The sequence below is a fragment of the Triticum urartu genome, chromosome 2A (assembly GCF_056163025.1).
Source record: "Triticum urartu cultivar PI428250 chromosome 2A, HENAU_Tu73, whole genome shotgun sequence".
NCBI lineage: Eukaryota > Viridiplantae > Streptophyta > Magnoliopsida > Poales > Poaceae > Triticum > Triticum urartu.
In genome coordinates this window covers 193,516,682-193,532,668 of record NC_141874.1, presented here as the reverse complement: position 1 = coordinate 193,532,668, position 15,987 = coordinate 193,516,682, and the positions used below count along the sequence as shown (strand labels likewise).

At 51.2% G+C, this 15,987-nt stretch overlaps 1 protein-coding gene and 1 pseudogene across 1 annotated transcript; both read right to left on the bottom strand.

The window, feature by feature from the left end:
* Nucleotides 1-314: 314 nt before the first annotated feature.
* Nucleotides 315-2,963, bottom strand: LOC125535667 (GDSL esterase/lipase At4g10955-like; annotated as a pseudogene).
* A 6,297-nt stretch (nucleotides 2,964-9,260) lies between these two features.
* Nucleotides 9,261-10,826, bottom strand: LOC125541374 (uncharacterized). The gene is made up of 3 exons (XM_048704802.2): nucleotides 10,585-10,826; nucleotides 9,827-10,025; nucleotides 9,261-9,731 (listed from the first exon to the last, which is right to left on the bottom strand). The coding sequence occupies exons 2-3, from the start codon at nucleotides 10,019-10,021 to the stop codon at nucleotides 9,483-9,485; spliced, it is 444 nt and encodes a 147-aa protein (XP_048560759.2). The 5' UTR covers nucleotides 10,022-10,025; nucleotides 10,585-10,826; the 3' UTR covers nucleotides 9,261-9,482.
* Between the last annotated feature and the right edge of the window lie 5,161 nt (nucleotides 10,827-15,987).

Sequence of the window (15,987 nt, the reverse complement as noted above, 5' to 3'; positions counted from 1 at the left end):
AATCCAGGAACACTTTGTAAGAATTTGAGGACATTTTTAAAATTTCCTAAAAATTTGTCCACTTTTTTTGAATTTTAAACATTTTTAATTCCATTAAGAATACAAAAATGAAAACAAAAATTAAAATGAGAAATGAGAAAAAACAAAAAAGAAAAAGAAAAGAGAAGAACAGAGGCCCTGCCCTGCACAAGGCCAGCCCAAAGCGCGCGGGTGGGTGAGCCGTTGACAACAGATACTGTACGCACCTTGAAGGAAAATAATGTAGGATAACTATATGGTCTCAGTCGTCGATTGAGATTTAGCAATTCCGATAGTCAAGCGAAGCTATAACGTCTGTCGCTCAACCTGAGGTCGCCGTCCGGCCTCCACCACTGCTGGAGCTCGTGTGCGGCCAGCGACTGCTGGACAGGTTGGCGTCTCTATCCATGCTCGAGTTCTTCCACAGTGTCGCGGATGGCAGGAGGTGCGGCCGCTCTTTCTCCTTGCCGAGCGTGAAGAAGAGCATGTCACGGTACGACAGCGTGGTGGCCGACTTGGCGCCACGGCAGCGCTCCTCCAGCTGCTGCTGCTGCTCGAAGTAGCCTATGAAGCCCTGGCAGATGACGTCCCTCTCGTGCACGTACAGGTTTGGCGCCCACGGGGACAGCCGCTCAAACAGCCTCTCCATGAGCTTCCGGTGGGGGCTGAGGACCAGCCAGAGCCCGACCTTGACGAGGTTGCTCTTGGCGAGCAGCTCCCTCCTCGCACCCTCGGACGGGAGCACCATGTCGATCGCCGGAATCGGCGACACGTGCGGCGGGTTGAAGAGGAAGGTCGGGAGGCTGCGGCCCTGCTCCGCCATCATGGTCCGCCCTACCTCCAGCGCCCCGCGAGCCACACGGCGCCGCCGCTGTCGGAGCGCTTGGCGATGGTCGCGAGGAGCGTGTCCACAGCCCGGTGCGCATGCTCGGAGCGCTTGGAGTCCGAGAGCGTGTTGGCCATGATCTTGAAGTCGAGGAACAGGTCGTGTATCGCCTTGGGGTGGGGCAGTCCCTCGGAAGGCCACGATGTACTGCGGAGCAGAAGGATGGCGGTGTCCGCCCGCCACGGGGACGTGCTCGTAGATGGCGTCGAAGATGAGCTTGTCGCACTTGCGCCTAAAGGATTCCTCTGTAAGCACGCCGCTGAGGCGGAAGTGGAAGCTCTCCCACCACGGCGGCGCGCGCGAGCACCTCCTTGTGCACCCTGCACATGGTTCTGTTGTTCTCGAGGACGTAGGTGCCCTTCACGATGCAGGCGGCCACGTAGGCCGATCCCCACGCTTATGGTGCTTCATAAGATCGTCCTGCTGGATATGAGAGGACGACCCCCTCCCCTCCGGCCGAACCTCCCCTCCAGCCACCCCCCTTCCTCCCGCCGCCGCCAAAAGCTTATGCCGGGTGAAGCCCGCACGGATCTGGCGGCGGCGGGCCATCGTTCCTCGTGCAGACTGCTCGTGGGCCGGGGGAGCTCCGTGGGGCGGCGGGCGGTTCGGCGTGACTCCGGCATGCGTCGCTTCTGCTGGTGGTGGTCGGAGATAGTGGGGCCGATGCGTTCGCGGCTCCCTTCCGCTGGCCTTCCCCGAATCAGCGTCTCCCTACTGTGTTGGCGACCGGTGGGCGTCGGGGATGGCTGCTGGTTTCGGTTCAGATGTGTCCAGCGGAGGTCGCTGTGAGGCGCGGGGTGGCGGTGCTCGCCCTTCCCCGAGGCGCCACCGTCCGCTCTAGCTTGTGGTTCTGCCTTCTGGCGGCGCTGGCGTGGGCGGCGCGCCTATCGGCTTCGGCTTGGCCCGATCCGGTGGGGAGCGGCGGGGGGCAAGTTGGATCCTGCCGGATCTGGCCTGCGGCAACCCGGATTTGGTCATGTGTGGCGATGGGGCTGCAGTGGCCCTTCTCTGTGGTGGTGCAGGGAGCGGTGCTGCGAGATCAATTCGATGCTTATTGGAGGTGGTCTGCTCATTTGGGCGAAAGCCCTGCTCCTGCCGGAGCCGGCGCCGGCGACGACTGCGGGCGCCACTAACCTCCTTGGAGGCGGCGCTGTCATGGTGACTACCCCTTCACATCCCAGGGGAAACCCATGTTCCAAGTCCGTCTGGAATGGACGATGGCGACGCACATTGTGTCGCATCCCTTGTTGAAGGCATCGTCTGGGGTAGGCTCGGTTGGTCTTTATGGTGGCTGCTCGCTACAGGTTTGACGGTTGTGGTGGTGTGGACGGCTTGGTGCTGATGGTGGTTTGTGCTTTGTTGGCGAGGAGGTGGTGCTCTGTATGCGAGATCATGGCTCAGCTTTGCTCTGGATTGGTTCTGATTTTCATCCGAAGCCGGGTTAGCGGGGTCGTTATCCTACTCAATGGATCACCTCGTTCCCATATGACACCTCTACCTCTGCTGGGTGTTGTTGGGTGGTGACCAGACGGCCAACGTTCAAGGCTCTCCTTGCTTGGTCAGATGAAGATGTAAGTTGAGGTCCTCCTCCCGGAGGGTTGTGCTGATGAGATTTGTGATGGCGGTTGGTGGTGTTGGTGCATCCAACTTCAGATCGTCGAAAGGCCTTCTTCTCCCTGTGTGCCCTTTTCTCGGCGGGTCTTCCAGTGGTTCTGTTGGATGTGTGTGTGTGTGTGTGTTTTCGGTTGCATCTCTTGTCTTGTTTTCCCCGTCTACTCTGGTTCATTTGAACCTATCTTGTATGGAGCCGCGAGTCTTCTAGGCAAATTCGATTGAATATATTCAGGTGCGGATCCTTCCCTCCCGGTGGCCATTCAAAAAAAAGATCGTCCTGCTGTTGATCCCCACCGTCAGCACCACCATCATTGTCTTTGCCTTCGTTAGTGTCCTTTGCCATCGGGTACCCCTCGATCTCAATCTTAAGATCATAACTCAAACCCTCATAAAACCAGGATAGATAAGACGGCACCACATCCACATCAATCACTGCAACACGCATCCTCGCAATGCCATGCGTGCGAGTGGAAGGCAATCAACTTCCTCGATTTTCTCAATAAGAGATCTAATGCTTCAAGTCTCGAGGAAGTCATTGAGCAGTTTGGGGGGAACCCCCAAAAAATCTGACCCAAATCTGAATCAGGGGATGCCCAACTGGCATGTTTCGCTTCCACTCCTCAAGCTCAAGGAAGCAAGAATTGTCAGGCACTCTGCTCATGCCGAAGTGATTAATCCTCTCAAGATCAACTTTCGTAGGGTAGTCGACCTTAAGCTACTCATAGTGGGGAGTAACATACACTAGTATCATGCATATGATACTAGTATATGATACTACCTCCATAGTGCATAGTATCATAGATGGCCATATTTATGTTGGGGAACGTAGTAATTTCAAAAAAAAAAATCCTACGCACACACAGGATCATGGTGATGCATAGCAACGAGAGGGGAGAGTGTTGTCCACGTACCCTCGTAGACCGAAAGCGGAAGCGTTAGCACAACGCAGTTGATGTAGTTGTACGTCTTCACGATCCGACCGATCCAAGTACCAAACGTACGGCACCTCCGAGTTCAGCACACGTTCAGCTCGATGACGTCCCTCGAACTCCGATCCAGCCGAGCTTTGAGGGGAGGGGAGTTTCGTCAGCACGACGGCGTGGTGACGATGATGATGTTCTACCGACACAGGGCTTCACCTAAGCACCGCTACGATATTATTGAGGTGAATTATGGTGGAGGGGGCGCCGCACATGGCTAAGAGATCAATGATCAATTGTTGTGTCTATGGGGTGCCCCCTCCTCCGTATATAAAGGGGGGAGGAGGAGAGGGCCGACCAAGGGGAGAGGCGCGCCCAAGGGGGGGCAATCCTACTCCAAGTAGGTTTGCCCCCACCCCCCTTTCCTATTCCAACTAGGAGAAGGGGGAAGGAGGAGGTGCAGAGAAGGAAGGAAAAGGGGGGCGCCCCCTTCCCTTTCCCAATTCGGATTGGGGCAAGGGGGGCTGCGCGCCACCTCTTGGCCTCCCTCTCTCCTTTCCACTAAGGCCCATAAAGCCCAATAGCTTCCGGGGGGGGGGGGTCCGTTAACCCCCGGTACTCCGATAAATATCCGATAACCCTCGGAACCATTCCGGTGTCCGAATATAGTCGTCCAATATATCAATCTTCATGTCTCAGCCATTTCGAGACTCCTCGTCATGTCTATGATCACATCTGGGACTCCGAACTATCTTCGGTACATCAAAACACATAAACTCATAATATAACCGTCATCAAACTTTAAGCGTGCGGACCCTATGGGTTCGAGAACTATATAGACATGACCGAGACACGTCTCCGGTCAATAACCAATAGCGGAACCTGGATGCTCATATTGGCTCCCACATATTCTACGAAGATCTTTATCGGTCAGACCACATAACAACATACGTTGTTCTCTTTGTCATCGCTATGTTACTTGCCCGAGATTCGATCGTCGGTATCTCAATACCTAGTTCAATCTCGTTACCGGCAAGTCTCTTTACTCGTTCCGTAATACATCATCCCACAACTAACACATCAGTTGCAATGCTTGCAAGGCTTATAGTGATGTGCATTACCGAGTGGGCCCAGAGATACCTCTCCGACAATCGGAGTGACAAATCCTAATCTCGAAATAGGCCAACCCAACAAGTACCTTCGGAGACACCTGCAGAGCACCTTTATAATCACCCAGTTACGTTGTGACATTTGGTTGCACACAAAGTGTTCCTTCGGTAAACGGGAGTTGCATAATCTCATAGTCATAGGAACATGTATAAGTCATGAAGAAAGCAATAGCAGAATACTAAACGATCGTGTGCTAAGCTAACGGAATGGGTCAAGTCAATCACATCATTCTCCTAATGATGTGATCTCGTTAATCAAATGACAACTCATGTCAATGGCTAGGAAACATAACCATCTTTGATCAACGAGCTAGTCAAGTAGAGGCATACTAGTGACACTCTGTTTGTCTATGTATTCACACAAGTATTATGTTTCCGGTTAATACAATTCTAGCATGAATAATAAACATTTATCATGATATAAGGAAATAAATAATAACTTTATTATTGCCTCTAGGGCATATTTCCTTCAATTTATTGCCATGCATGACACAAAGTAGCATAGCATTTAACATGATACGGTATCTACATATGTTACTCTAACCATCGCTCTCTTATTTAATTGTGTGCCACATAAGCATGTTTGCTAGTCCCAAGTGCATGTTACCAGTTATGTTACCCCCACTATGTCCAGCCTTATACAACTGCTCGTCAATCCGCACTAAGGACTGTTGAAACGATGCGGAGACCAACCTCCGAAGCTGCAAAATGACTTGGTCCTCAGTCAAAGTACCATGAGTAACCCGATTCAACCCCGTCCTGGCATTCTCGAGACACGGCCTGCACGAGTTCATATGTATCGTTGATCAAAACGAACCGACACGTATGTATCGTTGCTATTAAGGATAAAACGATGGGGGTCTATTTCTACATAAATAGATCTTGTCTACATCATGTCATCGTTCTTATTGCATTACTCCGTTTCTCCATGAACTTAATACACTAGATGCATGCTGGATAGCGGTCGATGTGTGAAGTAATAGTAGTAGATGTAGGCAGGAGTCGGTCTACTAATCTTGGACGTGATGCCTATATAATGATCATTGTCTGGATATCATCATGATTATTTGAAGTTCTATCAATTGTCCAACAGTAATTTGTTCACCGACCGTTTGCTTTTTTTCTCGAGAGAAGCCACTAATGAAATCTACGGCCCCCGGGTCTCTTCTTTATTATATTTTCCTTTGCGATCTACTTTCCTTTGCTTTTATTTTCAAATCTATTAAACCAAAAAGTTAAAAATATCTTGCTGCAATTTATTTTATTTGGCGTTCGATCTATTAATCTATTACAACTTCACCCCGTCTCCGTGCCAAATTCTGGCACCGTTATCCGAAAGGGATTGACAACCCCTTTTAACATGCCGGGTTACGAGTATTTGTTATTTGTGTGCAGGTGTTGTTTATGTAATGTTGCTTGGTTCTCCTACTGGTTCGATAACCTTGGTCTCATCACTGAGGGAAATACCTACTGTTGCTGTGCTACATCATCCCTTCCTCTTTGGGGAAATACCGACGTAGTTCTATCAGGCATCAACCACCGCCTCTTACTCGGATCGAGTTGAGGATGATCGCTTGCTCCGCCTCGAACTGCACCGCCGCCTCTGCTACTTGAACGTGTTGGAACTCGGCCTCCACCACCTGCATAACAAAGTTGATAGAGTCAACCTCAATCCCAGCGCATCCTCCTCCTCCTCCTCATCCTCCGACACCTCATCTTCCCATGGCACCTCCTCATCCTCCCTCCAATACATCCTCCTGCTCCGCCGCAATTTGAGTGGCGCGGCGCTTATCGACGACAATCTCTGTCTGGCACTCAGGCATGATAATCTTGTAGTAGGTTATTTTCTTTCGGACCATGGCAATGACGAAGTTAGAGCGTAAGGGGAAGCAGACGGTGGGAGTGGTGGCTAGGGTTTCCCTGGCCAACTGGCTTAATAGTCAAACTTGGACCCTCGAATGGCGAGCCAAAGTGGCTGCATGAATGTGTTTTAACCAAATCGAAGGAGGGAGATATAATGATTGAGTCTTATGCTCACAGTATCTGATGAACTCCATTTTATCCTATTGAATCCTAAAATTTTGATTGAAATCTTTACTCGTATCACTGGCTTTCTTGGCTAAAACACACACACTATCATGAAGTGTAACACTGCATGGTGATGCTTTCATGGACCCACTCAACTATGACAGAAGACACAATTCATTTCGGTCACCGTCATTTTCTAACAAGCCAAAGTTAGCACTCGTGTCACACGATAGTAGCACTACGGAGGACATCCATGCACTAACTACTGGCGCTCAAATCTTTGATCTTCTATCCTTTCAATGCAACGGGAAACTAAATGTGTCCGCCAAGAGTAGATAAATGCAACTAGCTGTAAAAATATTGTTTGCTTTTCAGTGTTTTCCTTTTCAGTCTTGACGGGAAACCACCAGAGAACAGCTAGATAAACGATGGACTGGAGACGACATCTGATCCTACCCAACGGGCACGCGGCTCACTCTACAAAGGAGCCCCCCACGCCACCGCCTCTCCCTCACCTGCTCCTCCTTCCTCCTTGTGCCATCCTCCGCTTGCATACCGGCCCACGCCAATCTCTCCTTCGCTCGCAAAGCAAGATTCCACCCCTTCTCTCCATGGAGGAGGCCAAGACCATCGTGATCGACGAGGGGAGCATGAACGCGAGCGCGTCTGCCTCCAGCTACGACATCCCCAAGAGCGTCGCACCCCTATCCTGGGTGATCCTCGGCACAGTGGCGCGCACCGCCTCCGACCTCCCTCCCTAGCTGGACCTCGCCCTCGCGCTCAAGACGCCCCCGAGGATCACCGTTCTCGACATTCCCAAGGCCATGTTCCTTTCGTCGCTCACCTTCCATAACCATCCATCGGTACTCGTCGCCAACCCCCCGGCCTCCTCCTCCTGGATGCCAACCAGGTCAACCTGACAAGCCGCCCTCTTGTCGAAGTACCTAGCTGCTAGTGCGAGATCTTTTGGAGCCCTATCGCCACGGGCATCTTCGTCCTCAGCGCCTTGACGGCCATGGCCGTTTTCCATCAAAAACCCTAAGCGCATGAAGCACAAAGGTCATCTCGGCCTCCTGGCTTCCCCCAATGGTGACGGACACTACATGGTCATGAAGCTCCAAACTCAGGAGAATCAAACTGTGGTTCTATGCTTCTCCTCTCAGGTCGGCCAGTTGGTCCAGAAGAATCTCCTCTGACCCCTCCCACCCCGGACCCTCACCAGGGCTGATTCAGACAATTTTTAGACCCAGGCGTAGTAAAAGATATATCTTTATAATAAACTTTTGTACTTATTTAAGCTAGTTGTATAATATTATAGCTTTAATTAGCATACTTTTATATTACTTAGCTAGCATAGTCAACAACATAAAAGTTCGGTAACTTTACAGTGTTTTCTGTTTGATATGCAGTTTAAATGTATATCGCAATTTTTTTTGCTTCTCTAAATTTAATTGTATAATATAAAAAGTTCTCTTTGAATTAATTTTTAAAATTTTTATTAACTATATAGTGTATAAATATATGTTCCATGTGTGTGTGTTCATATACATTAATATAATTAAATATCATGATGGAGATTTGTAAAGCATACAATCTAGCAAAATATTAATATTGGTTTCTAGCGTATTATTAGGTAAGCTTATATAAACGTCTAGGGTATGCCAAATGTGTCTTGCAACTTGGGTTCATTAACAAATTGGTAACATATGCATGACTTGTACTTGTACTTCAAATAACACAGTTATTGGAATTATCGAAGGACATAGAAAATTACATACTCTACTTACACACATATGATTTGATATTTGATAAGCTCATCTAGATGTGACTAGTTTAATGTGGGGTATACAAATGCTTCCACTAGTTTATAAAATAAAAAGTTATTCATTAACTTGAATATAGAAATCTAGTTAATATATATTTCATTATGACATGCATGACGTATTGACGTATGAATTTGCTCCTAGATTATATACACTATTAGTATGCGGTGTGAATTTGCTCCCCTGAAAATTGAATCTTCTTAGGTAAATCTTCCAGACATACGGGCACTGATGGACCTCAAGGATCCATGGCTGCTCTGCTTCATCGTGAGCAACCGCGAGTGAATTTCGTGTTTTGACCCTTTTTGCAAACAAAATCAAGATCTGACCCCCGTTTGAATTTTTTTCGGGATTTGACCCTTTTGCTACCGCCAAAGCCCCTGGCGGTAGGGTTAGACAGGCTACCGCCAGATTCCCTGGCGGTAGGGTGTGACGGAGGCGGACGGGGGCTGTCACCGCACGCTGACGTGGATAAGTACCTTACCGCCAGACACCCTGGCGGTAAGCTGTCTAACCCTACCGCCAAGGGCTTTGGCGGTAAGGTGTGGTAGGGTTTTGCCGTGCATGCCTTCTGTAACGAGATATGCAAGCGCCCTGGCGGTAGGTTCACCCTACCGCCAGGACTCACGGCGGTAGGCTGTCTGACCCTACCGCCAGGGCGCCTGGCGGTAGGGTCCTATGTTTCGTGTAAAGTTTCGTAGACATAAGAAGTTTGATCACATCCAAATAGTTTGACCACAATTTCATAGACATCCAAATAGTTTGATCACAATTTCATAGAAATATGCAAGGGCCCTGAACATAAGAAACAATAAGCACAATTTCATAAACATATGCATAATTAGTTTTGCCATTATGGATTAAGAAACAAGTACCAAATAACATAGTTTGATCACATCGAAATAGTTTCACGAAGCCAACATAAGAAGTTTAACAAGTTCAACGGTCATCGACCACATAAAAGGTTTCATCCATAGGTAGCAATCAAACATGACGATCATCAGCAGCCACACGCATATATAGTTTAGATGATATCGATGACGATCATCATCTTCAAGCCTTGATGGTTGGTGTTGCTGATAGTAATAAGGATGGCCTGTCCAACATGAAGATTCTTGTCAACGAGGAAGCTCTTCCACCCATCTATGCTTAAATGTGTGCGACCGTCCGTGTCCACGCCGTACGCACAAGTAGTGACGGGGCCCCTTGCGGTAAGGCGTATTCCAGCATAGCCTTCTTCATCAGCCTTGATGCCACAACTCTCAGATAGGCTCTTTGGCAATTTTTGAATAAGAAAAACATATCAATTAATAAGTATGGATTATCTAAACTATTAACAATTCCTTGGATTCTACACTAATAACATACCATGTCATGTCGATCGATCATGGTACTTGTCAGACGGGTCACGAATGGCGCCCCGATCAAGTCAGCACGTGGTAGGAAGTTGTCCCATAGGTTGCACACCTCCTGTTCGCTCAGCCTCACTCTTTGAGCACAGATGGCTTCCTCAAGTGGGTCTTCATAGTCATCATCCTCATCAAGTGGTGGTGGTGGCGCCATATTCCTTATATAAGCATTGATTGGATAAAGTTAATTAAACAAACATCACATATGGAGATATATAGCAAGACAAATATCTACAATATTCACACAAGAAATCATCACATATGGCTATAAGAAAGACTAAACCTAGGGTTCATACATTTGCAACTATATGAAATAGAAATACACACATTTTCACACTATGCATTAACCACCTACCAATTTTGCAAAACATCCATCTTCACAAATTTGCAATACATTAACCATCTACGAATTTTGTTATGCCTTCATCCTCACAATCTTGCATTCAACATACAGAAAGATTTCTTATAAAATTCATATATACATAACAAAACAAAATGGACCAACATATATGCATTCACCAACATATCCTCACATATCTTGCAATTGTTTCACCCACACATCCTCACATAGGCCTACTACTAAATCATATACTCCTAAACAACTAAAACATCATAAAAAAACCAACACCAAAACCTAGGCTGCACCTAGTGCCAAAAATAGCTTCAAAAATAAAAAAACCATTGCGAAAACTGATTGGGGGGAATGGAGGAGCTTACCGGCCTCTTCGATTTGCCCCAAAGATCCGTGAAAATAGTGAAGGGAAGAGGGAGATCGAGGGAGGGGATCGGGAGGAGGAGAGAGGCGGCGCTCGACTCTGTTCAAGTCGAGGGGAGGAGGAAGAATGGGCTGGTGGGTGGGGTAGAGCCCGCCCGCAGCATTAGTTGCCTCTTCGGTACCTACCGCCACCACCTCGGGCAGTAGGCCACCGAACCCTACCGCTGCAGACAGTGGTGGTAGGCCCTTTTCCCCGTCAATACGCGCCGACGGCCGTCAGTCGCCGTTAGAGGGCCTACCGCCACTGCTGATGGCGATAGGACGTGCAAACCTACCGCCGGCCCTCCTGACGGTAGTCAAAAGGGTCAAATCACGAAATAGTTTCAGACAAGAGTCAGATCTTGAATTTCTTTGCAAAAAGAGTCAAAACACGAAATTTTGGCAGCAACCGCATCTTCAGCTTCAAACATGATTGCCACACGGCGCCTCTGCTTCGCTCACGCACGCCCCGCGTCCTGTACGCTGGTATGGCAGTCGCCCGCGCAGTCCTGCGCTGGCCTGTCGTCGCGGCCGCGTGGCCCGCGACCACTCATGGTCTCGCGCGGGCATGTTTGGCGGCTGGAGCACCCCCGTTGGTGCCCATCGATGCACACCATGTTCCGTGCAACTTTGCGTGTACATGGCTGGTCGTACACGTTCCACTGGTCTTGGCTCCTCGCATGCTCAGGTGTGGCTGCTCTTGTGCATACGCGTTCGGCGGCCTCCCTGTACATCGTTTTGTCCGCTCGACTGCGCGCTTCTGTATCGTCCGGCCGCGTGGAGGCATCCGCGGGTACCTCATCATCTGTTGCACCTTCCGTCTGATTAATTGCATTTGCGCGTCTCCGCCGGATTCTACGTCTCTCTGTCGATTGAGCAACAGGTTACCGCTGCATCACCCTGTCGGGCTATAGCGCCGCCGCCTCGTCGTTCTTCCCGCGGCTGCATCGACCGCCGCGCTGCCGCGGCTCGTGGTCCACCGCCGCCTCGATGACATCCGTTCCAGGCCGTTTCTGTGGCTGCACCGACCCCGCGCTGCCGCTGCATTGCCCCATCGGGTTGTAGCGAGCATGGCACGCGGTCCCTGCTGCCGCCCCGTGGCTCTCCCCGCGTTTGCACCGATCCGCGTGCTGCCGCTGCGACGTAGCTGCGGGCCGTAGTGCCGCAGCCCGCGGTCCACCACCGCCCCGAGGCCGTCCGATTTAGGCCGCCCCTATGGTTGTACCGACCCTCACACTGTCGCCGCGTCGCTCCATCGCGCCGTAGCGAGTATGGCACGCGGTCAACGCCGCTGCCCTGAGGTCTTCCCAGCCGTCTCCCCGACCCGCGTGTTCTCGCTGCATCGTCCCTTTGGGCCGTAGTGCCGCGGCACGCGGTCCACTCGATTGTCCCCGCGCGTTGACTTCTACGTGGTATGGGTCATACCGCCTCCCTAGGTGTGGGAACACTGTTGTCCGCGCCGGTCTTCGTCACGTTGTCGGATTCTTCCTCGCCTACTTCGAGCATCACTGCTGCGCTCCTAACCTAGCCGCCGGCGCCGCCACCTCCGCCGCCGCCGCTCTTCTTCCCGGCCCACGGCGACTACCTCGACACCAGCCACCCCGACTCGACATCGGCCACATTCTTCGCGGCTACCTCGATCACGGCTATACCACCCTACACTCTCAGCTATCTCGACAATGGCACAAAGGGCTATCGCTTTGCTTGAGCAACCTTGTCGGTTTCCATTCCAGACACGATTTTCGTGATGCATCGACTGTTACGACTGTGGGGGATGTCCATCGGCTTACCTTCGGATTCTTCTTCAATCTCACCGTCTGCGTCACTACCGTTGTGACTGCGGGGGATGTTGAGTATATTGATTATTAAAAAGTATAGGATAGTCCAGGATTTGTTCATGCCTTGTCTTGTACTCCAAATTAATCATTAAACTCGTATATATATATCCACAAGACTCAAGCAATAAGACAATCGATTCCATCAATCCCTCTCTCTCCCTCTTAATAGTTGTGACCTGCGAGCGCATGGAGCTCACGATGCAAATGCCCAGCCGCTCCGTTCGGCCCTGGTTACTTCCAAATGCTCTTACCGCAGGTAACCACTCGTTCGTTCTTTTCGTATGAGAATGCATAGCCTTTGATTGCCTTTTATGCATTGTGGTTTTTTCTTGTCTTCATTCTGCACATGTTCCTGTTGGTCCTTGTGAAGTATGGGGGTAAAGCACATCAACGTGAATATTACTTGAAAATGCTCAATATTGTACTATCACGAATCACATGATCTAGAGCATGCAGAAGGAGTTATTCTCTTCCTTTTCAATTCGAATTATTATGATTTCACAAAAAAAATTGAATCATTATGAAAAGGAAATATGTCTTGGGTTGATGAGTATTTGTTTGCCTAGTCAATTTTGATCATCGGTCCGTCAACTTATACCCCCTCCATCCGAAAAAGCCTGTCTTTCATATGGATTTATCTAGCACCAAGTTAATGCTTAGATACATCCATTTGCGAAACAAGTTTGGGAAAAACTTTTTCGAACGGATGGAGTATATAGTTAGAGCATCTCTGGCCGTGCCCCCAACATGCCCGCCCCCAAGGCCCTTTTTCATCACCGGCGCAGAAAATACGGTCCAGTCGCGTCTCTAGAAGCCCAATTTTCGCCGGTTAAGGCCGATTTTGACGCCGGCGGACCCAGGCCGAACCCGGCACGCTGGGGGGTGCCCGGGGGCGCTGGGGGAAACGGTTTTGGCGCATAAAGGAGTGGGTCCACGGAGTCAGCGACTAGCTGCTTTCGTCATCCTCGTCGCCTCGGTTCCCGCGGGAATTAATGCCAAGGCTGCCGCTTTGCCGCGCCGGTCAGCCTTCCATTGATGCCTCACAGGCGGCGCAGTGAAGGCACGGCGACGCGCGTCCCGCCTGCTCCCGCCACGCGGCACACGATGACAGCTCTCCCATCGCCCATCCGCGGCTATAAAAGTCGTCCTCCCTCGCCGGTGAACACAAGCTCTCGCCACCGACGCCCTTCTCTCTACCTCTCGCCGCCGACGCCTCTCTCTCCCACTCTCTCCCCCACCGACGGCAATGGCCGAGCGCTCTCCAGGCGAGGGCGGTGGCGAACGGTTTCGGCCGCCGCCATCTACACGAGGATGAGGCGCTCCTCCTCTATGAGGCCGACTACCCGGCGCCCCCGAACATGCGAGTGCCGGGTACCTGGAGGCTCAGCGCCGGCGGTGTCCCGGTGCCGCCCGCGCCCATCGGAGCGGCCCGGCACGCCGAAATCGCACGCATCCGGTCTTCGTTGCCGATGCCACAGCGGAACCAGCCGAGGTACGCCCCCGACAGCAACGCGTTGTGGACGTCGTACTTCGAGATGCGCCACGTGGAGCAGATCGCCGCCACCAACGGCGTCGAGCCCGGCGGCCGCCTCAACTCTGAGGGACGGCGCCTATGGTTGGGCGTCCCAGGCCGCACCCTCGAGGCCATCCTCGAGTACATCGAGGCCGGTAACATGCTGCGCCTAGAGTACCAGGCGCCCCCTCCTCTCGCCGCCGCGGCAGTTCCTAGACACTGCGGCGAATGGAGACGGCAACATCTTCGTCGTCGGGCTCTGGCTCTCTGTCCTCTAGCTCGCCGGCGCTTCGTCCCGTCTAGCCAGAGCCGCAGGAGACGCCACTTGGGCGCCGCACCCGCGACGGCACCCTCGTCATCAACGAGGGCGGCCGCCCCTCTCCTTCTTCCTACCGCCTCGTCCGGCCGAAGACCAAGCCGGGTTTGCTCCCCATGATGAAGGAGCACGAGGCCATGGCCGCCGCCGACGAGACCGCCCTCAAGTGGGCGAAGGCGGACTACATCCGCGAGCAGATGGAGCACCAGCGCCGGGCCTTCGAGGAGATCGCCACTCGGCGCCGTGGACGGAGGAGGGCGAGGTTGTCATCCTCGATAGCGACGACGAGGATGCGCCCGGGCCGTCCAACTCCCCGCGCATCAGCGACGCTGGTCAGGGGTGCAGCAGGGACGGTGGCGACGATGATGGCGACGACGGCGACGGCGGTGACTACACGCGGTTCTACTGACTCCTCGACATGTAGAAGGCGGGAGGCGGCGGTGGCTTGGTGTACTCATTTTTAGTTTGCGTTTTTAATTTGTGTTTTTAAATTTTTGTACAAATATCAATGAAAATCGCCTAGTTTGAACGAAATTGTGTCGTGTTTGGCCAATTTTACGTTTCAAAAAACGGCATCTACGGACAACCTGGGGGCGGTGGCTGGGAACCTGACGGCCCCACACCGAAATTATCACCGGTTCGCCCCTAGGCGGTGCTATCTCAAGCCCCTGGGGGGCCGAATGGCTGGAGACGCTCTTAGTGCTATGTGTATATTGGTGAAAGATTGTGGATGTCGCCTAGAGGGTGGGTGAATAGGCGCTATAAATAATTACGGTTTAGGCTTGAACAAATGCGGAATAAACCTAGCGGTTAATTTGTGAAGCACAAAACCTACAACAACTAGGCTTACCTATGTGCACCAACAACTTATGCTAACCAAGATAAACTACTAGGTGATAGCAAGATATATGACAAGAAACAATATGGCTATCACAAAGTAAAGTGCATAAGTAAAGGGCTCTGGTAAGAGATAACCGAGGCATGCGGAGAAGACGATGTATCCTGAAGTTCACACCCTTGCGGATGCTAATCTCCCTTTGGAGCGGTCTGGAGGCACAATGCTCCCCAAGAAGCCACTAGGGCCACTGTAATCTCCTCACGCCCTCACACAATGCAAAATGCCGTGATTCCACTAAGGAACCCTTGAGGGCGGTCACCGAACCTGTACAAATGGCAACCCTTGGGGGCGGTCACCGAACCCGTACACTTTGGCAACCCTTGGGGGCGGTCACCGGTACCCGTCAAATTGCTCGGGGCAATCCCCACAACCTAATTGGAGACCCCGACGCTTGCCTGGAGCTTTACACCACAATGATGAGCTCCGAACACCACCAACCGTCTAGGGCGCCCAAGCACCCAAGAGGAACAAGCTCAAGGGTACCAATCACCCAAGAGTAATAAGCTTCTCAACTTGTAACTTCCACATATCACCGTGGAGAAATAAAATCGATGCACCAAATGCAATGGCAAGGGCACACGGAGTGCCCAAGTCCTTCTCTCCCAAATCCCACCAAAGCAACTAATGCTAGGGGGAAATGAGAGGAAGAACAAGAAGAAGAACACCAAGAACTCCAAGATCTAGATCCAAGGGGTTCCCCTCACATAGAGGAGAAAGTGATTGGTGGAAATGTGGATCTAGACCTCCTCTCTCTTTTCCCACAAAAACTAGCAAGAATCCATGAAGGAATTGAGAGATAGC

What these genes read in the sequence shown, in the direction of transcription:
- LOC125541374 (XM_048704802.2), bottom strand. Translation starts at nt 10,021, where the DNA reads ATGGCGCCACCACCACCACTTGATGAGGATGATGACTATGAAGACCCA. An exon ending in TGATCGATCGACATGACATG is followed by an intron (nt 9,732 to 9,826) that starts GTATGTTATTAG and finishes AAATTGCCAAAG; the next exon opens with AGCCTATCTGAGAGTTGTGG.